This window comes from Eulemur rufifrons, chromosome 12 (genome assembly GCF_041146395.1).
Source record: "Eulemur rufifrons isolate Redbay chromosome 12, OSU_ERuf_1, whole genome shotgun sequence".
NCBI lineage: Eukaryota > Metazoa > Chordata > Mammalia > Primates > Lemuridae > Eulemur > Eulemur rufifrons.
In genome coordinates, this window is record NC_090994.1 from 11,242,482 (window position 1) to 11,252,376 (window position 9,895).

A 9,895-nucleotide genomic window follows, 5' to 3' on the forward strand; every position below is an offset into this window, starting at 1 on the left:
AGAGAAGGTAACAGAGAAAAACTTCTGCTTCTGAGGCCTTCGTTTTGGGAAACTGATTCATGAGCCTTACCACCCTATCACGTTTTCCGTGATTCCACGAATACAACAAAGAGACCAGATATTTGGGAAATAATGAGAGAATTCATTGTTAGGCTCTTTCACTAAGACGCTGGATTAAGGCAAGGAATTGACTTATGACTGGTGCCTTTCAAACCCACTGCGATTTCCGGCTCCCTCCCCCAACTACCTTCCACCCTCCCTTCCCCCAGTCACGACAGGCACACGCCAGCCTGTTTCTCTCTTGCTCTGCAGGGCTGACCAGCTGGTGGGAGCCAGAACTCAATGACTTTGGAGCCGGTTCGAGTTTGAATTACCTACGTTTTTACAATACCTGTGATTTTATTCCACCTGTCTTGTCCTTCCCTGCCCCAAAGGAGACTCAATCTCTTTCCAGGCGAGGTGTGCCTCATACACATGCCCCATCCCACTGTGCGCATCTCATGGACCTCACTGCAGGTTGGTGACACGTTTCCAACTCTGCAGTCCCTGTGTGTGTCTTTGCCTCATCCCCTACATCCAGTGGGTCTTTACTTCCCTTATCTCTCCTAACCCCACTGCTGCTATCTGAAACCAGGCCCTCATTTCTTCTTTGCCAACCACTTAAAAAGCCAGGGCCACTGGAAAATCTCTTTGATTCCGTGCCTTGTTTGTTCGCATCTCCTTCCTGGAATGCAAGCGTGATGGCTGGAGGTCCAACAGACGTTTTGCATCTTGAGGATACAAGCTACAGATGGTCCTGTGACAATAGTGGAGCAAAGAGGTGGAGCACAGGTGCCTGGTCACTTTGGGGGAGTTGCCACACCAGCCTTGGATTTTTAGCCTCCAGACCTCTTTTATGTGAAACAATAAACCCCTATTTGTTTAAGACAGAGGTCACCAAACTTTTTGTAAAAGGCTGTATAGTAAACATACTAAATCATTTATTGTGGTAAAGTATAGTACATAAAATTCAGCAATATAGAAAATATCTCAGGCTTTGTGGGCCGCATGGTCTCGTTGCAACTGCTGAACTCTGCTATTGCAGAGCGAAAACAGCCACAGACAACACGTAACCAAATGGGCATGGCTGTGTTCCGATAAAACTTTATTTATAGAAATAGGCAGTGATTAGATTTGGCCCATGAGCCATAGTTTGTCCACCCCTACTTTAAGCCGTTGGTATTAGAGCTCTGCCACCAGCAGCCGAATCCCGTTCCCACCTGTATTAACTTGCCTTGCTAAGGCTGCCATAACAAAATTCCACAGACTGGGGGCTTGAACAACACAAATTTATTTTCTCACAGTTCTGCAGGCTGGAAGTCCAAGATAAAGGTGCCAACTGGGCTCCTTGTTCAGAAGCCTCTCTCCTTAGCTTGGAGACGGAGACTTCCTTACTGTGTCCTCACATGGTCTTTCCCCTGTGCGCGTGTGTGTACCCCTGGTGTCTTTTTTTGTGTGTCCAAATTTCCTCCCCTTATAAGGACACCACGTTAGCTTAGATTAACTAACGGCCATATTTTAACTTAATCAGCTCTTTAAAGGTCTTGTTCCAAATACAGTCACATTTTGAGGTACTGAGGGTTAGGACATCAGTATATGAATTATGAGGGGTGACGGTTCAGCCTATAACACTAACTGATCCAACCGTGACATTTATCAGCTGTTTAACTTTGGGCAGTTATTTAGTCACTGTGAGTCTCCATACTGTCATCTATAAAATAGGGACAACAAAACATACTTTGCAGGTTTTGTAGGAGAATTAGTGACATTTTTAGAGACCTAGGTCATTCGTTTTCTGGCCCTTCCAGCCCCAGACAGAGAAGAGGGGTGGGCATGTATAGTGCAGATGGCATGAGAGACAGACCAGCTCAGAGATCAGAGTGGCTGCAGCCTGAGTTCTCTAGAGGGGAGAAAAGCTGTCAGTGATTACCCTTACCAAAAATTAAGGAGAAACCAGGATATCTGTGTCGCAGAAGGAGTGTGTTGTTAAGGAGAAAGAGGATCGAAAGATGGAATGCGCAGTACATCTAGATTCCAACTGGATTGATTGGTCCTTTGTTCCAAATGACTTGAAGTTTAAATGAATATGTTGTTTTTTGATGGAGAAGGACTTGAATGGTTTCCCTGTGGGTAGGAAATGGTTACAAGAACGTCAGCATCCCAGAGTTTGGATACCTGCCCCTGACTCCTCTTGGTTCTTGAAAAGGATTAGTGATTCTCCCTGCATGAACATGCCTTCCTTGGCGGAGAGCTGGGAAGTTTTCAGGTGGAGGACTGGCAGACTGATGGAGATCAGAACTAGAGTCAGGAACAGAAAATAGCAATGGCCAAGATTCCACATCTGTTCATGTCAAAAACCCTGCCTGCTGAGAAAAAAATAATTAAAAAAGAAAAAAGATATTTGTTACTATATTCTAAGTCCTGTGGCAAAGAGAGTGCTGAGGGTTGAATTCACTTGCAAATGAAACTTGAATATTAGAGTATGGTGACATTGGCAGTGACAATTTTCTTTTGGCACCTGGGCTGCACAATATCCTTTTACTGTTAGAAAGTGTTGAATAATAGGCTTTCTTAGCAGCAAGTGAAATTCACCTCTGGCCAGAACAACTGATTCCAAAAGCTGGGAGTTGGCTCGCGTACTAAACTGTGAGGAAGAACTAACATATTAAGAATTAGAATTTTATTTATGTGTCTATTGCCAAAACTATGAATTCACTGGACTACATTTATTAAGCACGTGGGTATTGTTTTTCCTAAAAGACCTCACAGTTTAATGGTGCAGACAGAACTGAATGCGACGCCGCTGCCTGCCTGCTGGGTGCGGGGTTGGAGAAGGAGGGTGACATCAAGACGATGGAACAGTAGTCCTAGCCCTGACCTCCTGGTCACCCTGTGGGGTACAGTGCTGCAGGACCCACTGATGCCTGCCTACTGGCACCTGTGTGGCCATGTGCGCTGCCCTAGTTCACTGTGAAATCCTCCAGGGCGGCCCCGTCCTGGCCTCAGCAGCACTGACCATGGTAGCCCCGCCGGCAGCCTTCTCCCCTCTTGCTTTCTTCAGTCACGGCACCAACCAAGTGATGCTGCTGCCAACAGGCAGCCCTTCCCAGTTCCTCAGTGAGGCCACTTCGTTTCCAGTTCTGCTTCTCTCCCTTGGTCATGGCCAAAAGGAAAAAGTAAGAAACAAAACCGAAGTCTGTTCTGGGTGTACGTACAGTCTTCTGCTTTTTACTTCCAGGAATTGAAAAAGCAAGGGACTCCTGGCTTTGGATCTTTCCAGCCACCCCTTTGGGGAAAGCACCTTGCCATCTTTCCAGAATGGGTGGGGCATGGAGACAGCCAGGCTTACGCTATTTGCACAGAAGAACCTTACACTGCGGCCACTACAGCTGACTCAGGAGCCTGCTTGATGTGGGTGTAGAGTGGGGAAAAGTTGACCCCAGTAGCACAAGATAACTATGTGTACGTTCCCTTCCAACAGTAAGGCATGTGTTATAGTTATACCCCATGCCATCATTCAGCAAACAAGTTGTGAACACTACTATTTGTCAAGAACTGTACTAGACAGAAGCTGGGGCTATTCACACATTTATTCAACAATATTTACTAAGTGCCTACCGGATAAATGATAAATGAGGCAGAGTCCCTGCCTACTGTGAACACAGTTTAAACCTCCACTAGGAGGGAAAGTCTCTTGATGCTTACAATGTGCTCATGTCTCTATTCATAGTTCTTGAGTCATATGTGGACCTGAATATATTTACTGAACCTCCTTAAAAACTTCCTGTGCTAATCAGTCAACATAATCCTGACCCCAGAAAGTTCTCATACACATTGTTGCATAAAAAATTATTTTTAGGTATTGCATCATCTCCCCAAATTTTCATGCTTAAGACACCTATTCTAAATCTTTCTATGCAGTCTGGCCATAGGTGTGGTACTGGTTTAGTTAGTGTCCTATTCGTCAGAGATGCTGACTAAACACCTAGAGAAGAAAAAGATAAGCTAAAGGAGTTAGATCAGTTATAGTATACTTCAGCTCTGTAATTTCTGTTGGTACCTTTTTAAAAAAAAAAAAAAAAAAACTTTCTCTTTGTTTAAATTCTCAGATTGTTCTTGCATTGTTCTCCTTACCCTGGTGAGCGGCTTTTACCATGATTTTGAATTCCTTGTCAGGGAAATCACATGTCTCCATGTCACTTGGGTCAATTTTGGGAGACTTATATTGTTCTTTTATTTGGAATATATTTTCCTGTTCCTTCATTTTCTTTGGCACTCTGTGCTGGTTTCTGCACATCAGAGAAGGTAACCGCCTCTCCCAGTCATGTCAGTGGTAACTCTGTGTCTATTGATCCCTATTGGAACAAGTTTGTTCATATGTTGAGCATCCCACCATTAGAGCTTCCATCTAAGAGACTGCATCCTAAACCTCCTAGCTCTGAGAGGGTACTAGACATACACAAGTCTTTCTAGATCACAGGAAAAAAAGTGGCAAGGTCTCATGTCCACCTCTTTCTAAGATATTGACCCATAATAGTATATCCCAATCAATATACAGCTACATAAAATACCCACACTACAATGTAACTTATTCTCTTAACTAACATTTCTCCTTCCAGTCTCTGCTTTTCTCTTAACCTTATTACAACAATCACAAGTTGAAGAGGGAGAATGATATAAAAATCGGTTTACATTTCAAACTATAGACCTGATACTGAAATCCATGAACAGAAAATCTGAGTTATAGATAAATAAAGACTCATATTCTGATGAGATCGGGCATGTTGAGGGTGGTATCACTGTGGACAGGATTCATATTCCGAAGCCCAAGACATACTCTTAGATCTGAAGCATTGATATCCTATCAATATTTCATCAAGAAAGAAGCAGGCAGATGACAGTGGGGACAGGATTTCAGGCTGCAGGGACATAAAACAAGATGGAAGGAGAACTTCCATGAAATCATGATCCAGTACCAAAAACTTATTGACATTATTCATTCATCCATCTAACAAATATTTTTTGAGAGTTTACACTAGGTCTGCCACTGAATAATATCAGTATTATCCCCATTTTACCTCTGAGGAATCAGAGCCACTGATTTAAAAGTAATTCAATAAAAAAGACATCTGCACCATTTGATCCAGAAATCCCATTACTGGGCATCTACCCAAAGGAAAAAAAGGTATTCCATAAAAAAGACATCTGCACTTGAATGTTTATAACAGCACAATTCACAATTGCAAACATGTGGAAACAACCCAAGTGCCCATCAACACATCAGTGGATTGCTAAAACATGGTCTATGTATACCATGGAGTTCTACTCAGCCACAAAAAAACAATGGTGATCTAGCACCGCTTGTATTATCCTTGATAGAGCTGGAGTCCATTCTACTAAGTGAAGTATCACAAGAATGGAAAATCAGCACCACATGTATTCACCATCAAATTGGTATTGACTGACCAACATTTATGTGCACATATAGTAACATTCATCAGCTGTTGGGTTGTTCATTTGGGGAGGGAGGAGGGGATTGGTATATTCACACCTAACGGGTGCGGAGTGCACTGTCTGGGGGATGGACATGCTTGAAGCTCTGACTCGGGTGGGGAAAAGGCAATATATGTAACCTAAACATTTGCACCCCCATAATATGCTGAAATTTAAAAAAATAAAATAAAGAACAAAAAAAAAGTAATTGACCCAGTAACCACAGAGTTTCAAATCAGATCTACACAGAGAAGGTCATATTCTTTCTCCTATGACAAAGGATGCAAGGAAGTATTAATAAAAGAATATAACTAGGAGACGAGAAAGAGGGTGAGAAGACGACTTCATTGAGGAACAATGACATAGGCCCATAACATCTTAAGTCTTCAAAAAAAAAACTTTGATTCACATATTAGCCAAAAATATTTTAATATACTTTATAGACAATAAATTTTTCTACAATATTCTACTTCATCTACCAGTAAAAATTTTCTATGAATTCAATAATAAACAAATTTTAAAGGTTTTATAGCATAAATCACGAGGATTCCCAAAATGCCCACAGATTATCATTACAATGACTTTATTATTAATTTGAAAAGGTGTGTTATGTTTCATTAAAAAGCAATTTAGTTATATATGTTGACATTTTTATGGGTGAAATGATTTCATGTCTAGGATTTTCTTCAAAATTATGTGGAGGTATAGAGGCAATGTGATAATTCATCAGTTGGTAATTGGGTCAGGTGGATGATAAAAACAAGAGTGGTTTTTTTTTTTTCTCCTTATGCTAAAAAGTTAAAGATTGATAAATAGATCACCATGTTTGGGCACAAGTTTTCTCTCCAGGGAAATATTAAATATATTTTTCAGCACTTCTTCTACTTCTTCCTCATTCAGAGTCTTAAACTCTACCAGATCTATATTGTCCTTATAACTGAATCTCTTGGAGATGAGGGTGAAGCCCACTAAACAGTGAACCCCTTCTGGGGTCTGCAAGGAACACAGTGACGTGGTTTTAAACACAGATGTTGGAGATTCTTGCATGTATGTATTCACAGATTCAAAATCTTCAATTGTTCGAGGTTCAAGAGTAAAAAAGTACATTTTTCGGTATTTATTCTTTTCCAGGAGATCAGAATTAAGAAATTCTTCATTTGGAACGTACTGCTCTCTTCTGATTTGGTCCAGGTACCAAATTCCACTCTCTTCTCTCAAGCGGAAGGTGCAAGGCACCTGAGGCTGATCCTGCCCAGAAATTAACTCCAGAGGCTGCCACATCTGGAAGGAGAATCCAAACCCAGTATCAACAATGTACTTCCTGCTACCAATAGTCACCTGCAGTACAAGGTGAATCATGTTACTGCTGTATTGGTCAACTGCAGGTATGAAAACATTCCCTCCCAACATTGTGGTCTCAAATCCCATTGTGCTCAGAGCCCAGCACAGAAGTTGATTGACCTGGAGACACCACCCACCCCGGTTCCTTCTCACAACTTGATCAAAAATGGCCTGTAAGCCGAATTCCATGGCTTCCCCACAATGTATGTTAAGGTTCTCAAAGGGAATGGCCCGGATGTGGTGCTGTAGAACGTCAGTTAGTGTTTCCAAGTCCAAGTTCTTCCTAGGGTTCTTGTAACCAATTCTTTCAAAATAGGCTTCAATGTCCATGATGCCCTAAGCAAGGAAAACAAAACAAAGATAGACAGTATTACTTTTGCACGTGGATTTCTTTGAGTAGACAAATTATAGGTATAATGTATTTTACCTATGGAAAAACACTCTATGATTACAAGTATCTGTATTAAGAACTCTCTTGTTTAGTGCTTTGTTCTACAAAATCCTTTCACGGGCACAAGTTCACTTAATAGTCTCAGAATCCTGTAAGGAAAGTACTACCATTTCTTCTATCTTCCAGGCATGAAAAGCTAGAAATCCAGAAGAAATGATGAGCCAAATGATAAATATCTTGTTTTGGTTTTCTTGGTGATGAATAAAAAAGAGATTCCAGTTGGTATCAATTAAGTAGCTTTAGAAACAGTTTCTGCTGTAAGCAGCAGAACTATACAACAGAGGATATGGTACTCAAGGTACATGACACATTTGATTTCCCCTTTTGTTGAAACTTATATAGTCAAAGCTCTTCACTCAAAGAATGTTATTGGCTCACTCATTAATTGATTAATTCATTCAATAAATAGTTTACTGAATAACAATCACGTGTTTGCTACTGATTTAGAGCTTGCTTGCCCGCAAAAATCTTACATTTTAGTGGGAGTCGGAGTGACATAGAGACTGAACTGAATGAACGAATAAAACATTCGATCTGTTACATTGTGGTAAGTGCCCCGGGGAAAACTAAAGCTATGGAAGGGGCTAGTAAATGCACAGGGAAAGCTTAAATGTCAAATACGGTGGTTAGAGAAAGACTCTCTAAGACTTTTCAGGATGCTAGAGAATAAGCCCTGTGGGTATGTATGGAGAACATTCCACGCAGAGGGATCAGAGAGTAAAAGGGCTCTAAACTGGAACTTATGTAGAGTATTAAAGAAACATGTAGCTTGTACCAAAGTTATTGGGAAAAAAAAATAAGTAAGAAAGAAACATCTAGGAAGCCAGGGTGATTGGAGCAGAGTGAGTGAGAGGGAGAATGGACTGAGATGGTATCAGACAGGTAACAGTCACCTTGGGGCCAGTGCTGGCAGTTTGATTTTACTCTAAGATAAGAAATCTAAATGAAAAGGGATGAGGGGAGGGTTCTAATTTGAACACTGTTTGCCATAATCCGTGGGACATTTCTGGCTACTGTATGGAGAAGGAGCCGTCCATCGTGAGCTCCACGGATCGTCACACGAACTAGGAAGGACAAACTCAAACACATCTTCGCTAGGACCGATGTTTGGCTCAGGGATGGCATGTGACATAAGTAGAATAATGAGACTTTACTGAGGGACTTTTGCTGACACCTAAGCATGTTCAGGCACTAAAAGGAGCGGCCCGCAGAGGGAAAGAGCAGTTGATCAGAGAAGAGCAAAGAGCGGACGTGTTGCATCACGCGGGAACACGGGAGCAGTGACCAGAGCAAGGTCCATCTCGCCCGCAGCGCCCGGGGCTGATGGCCCAGGCAGGCTCCTCTCTCCTGGGGGATCCTGCACGTGTGTGTTCAGGGGGGATGCCCTCAGTCTGACAGTGAAGGAGTTAAATTTTTGTCACTTATGGCTCCTGGAGACACGCCTCACTAAGCCTCCCTGCAGTAAGACAAAACTTCCCCCAGAAGCTCCCCTAGACCTTGCGGACAATCCAATGCACACAACCTGGACGGGGGGGCCCTTAGGGGTTTTCTGATCAGCCAATGCAAGAGGATCAGGAACTGTTAGGAGCTTGCTGTCAGCAGGACTAACTGGGCTCTTTGGGACACACCCTGTTGAGGACAGAGGAGCGTGGACTCCCATGTCACAAGTATCCAATAGGGAAATCCAGTTGAGGAAGTTCTCTTAAACACATTAGTGGTTCTTGTTTTTTTTTATTACACATATTTAAACCTCACAACAACCCCTTGAAGTACTCAGTATTGTTAGCTCTATTTTACTGATGGAGAAACTGAGTTTTGCAGAAGCTAAACGACATGGCCACATTCTCACATGGGTACCAAGTGGTTTGTCTGTGACTTGAACACAGACGGTTTAAATCAAGCGTTTGTTAAAGTTATGCTGTAGTGTGGTTATAGCATTAGATTCTACTATGTGCCAGCCAAACTTTCTGAACACCCTGAGAACTTGAAATTCAGGCATGGTGCAGAATCCAGTCTCCCGTACACATATTTGAGATAGCATGAAATCCCGATTTCAAAGCACACTGCAAGGTACTTACGAAGCTCTACTCACTGGGTTACTTCAGCCTGCAGCAGGAACCGGGTTGAATGCAATCCTCTGACTTCTAAGGTCTGCAGAGAAGGTGCCTTTATTGGCTTTCAAATGGCCCCGCCCCCAGAGATCTCTGGGAAGTGTAGTTGCAGGACCTCAGGTTGCTCCTGTGTCCCTCTTACTCAAGTATTTGCATTGGAAAAAATGTGGAGCGTCCTATTATGCAATGATCCCCCATGCCCCAGGCTGGCGGGGTGTGCCCTTGTATGTCACATAGTTCCTGCTCCCTGGGAGTCTGATGCCAGACTTCCTAGCTGTGACGTGGAAGATGACAGCTTAGAAGGGGTCCAGGAAAAACAGATCCAATAACCTAGAGGAGGCAGAAGAGGAAGGTGGAAGGTTTTAATCACACTCCCAGTTTATGGCACACTTTCATCAACTCCTATGAGGCCTCTCTCTTTTTATTTTTCTTCCTTTCCTCCCTCATCCTCAGCTCCATT

General features: G+C 42.5%; 1 protein-coding gene across 2 annotated transcripts; it reads right to left on the reverse strand.

Moving 5' to 3' along the window:
• Positions 1 to 6,080: 6,080 nt before the first annotated feature.
• LOC138393748 (arylamine N-acetyltransferase 1-like) lies at positions 6,081 to 9,481 on the reverse strand. 2 transcript variants are annotated; one of them, XM_069485192.1, is made up of 2 exons: positions 9,417 to 9,477; positions 6,081 to 7,209 (listed from the first exon to the last, which is right to left on the reverse strand). In XM_069485192.1, the coding sequence occupies exon 2, from the start codon at positions 7,201 to 7,203 to the stop codon at positions 6,331 to 6,333; it is 873 nt and encodes a 290-aa protein (XP_069341293.1). In that variant the 5' UTR covers positions 7,204 to 7,209; positions 9,417 to 9,477; the 3' UTR covers positions 6,081 to 6,330. The 2 variants fall into 2 exon arrangements, with proteins under 2 accessions (XP_069341293.1, XP_069341292.1); XM_069485191.1 differs by having other exon boundaries at positions 6,082 to 7,209; positions 9,403 to 9,481.
• Positions 9,482 to 9,895: the final 414 nt, after the last annotated feature.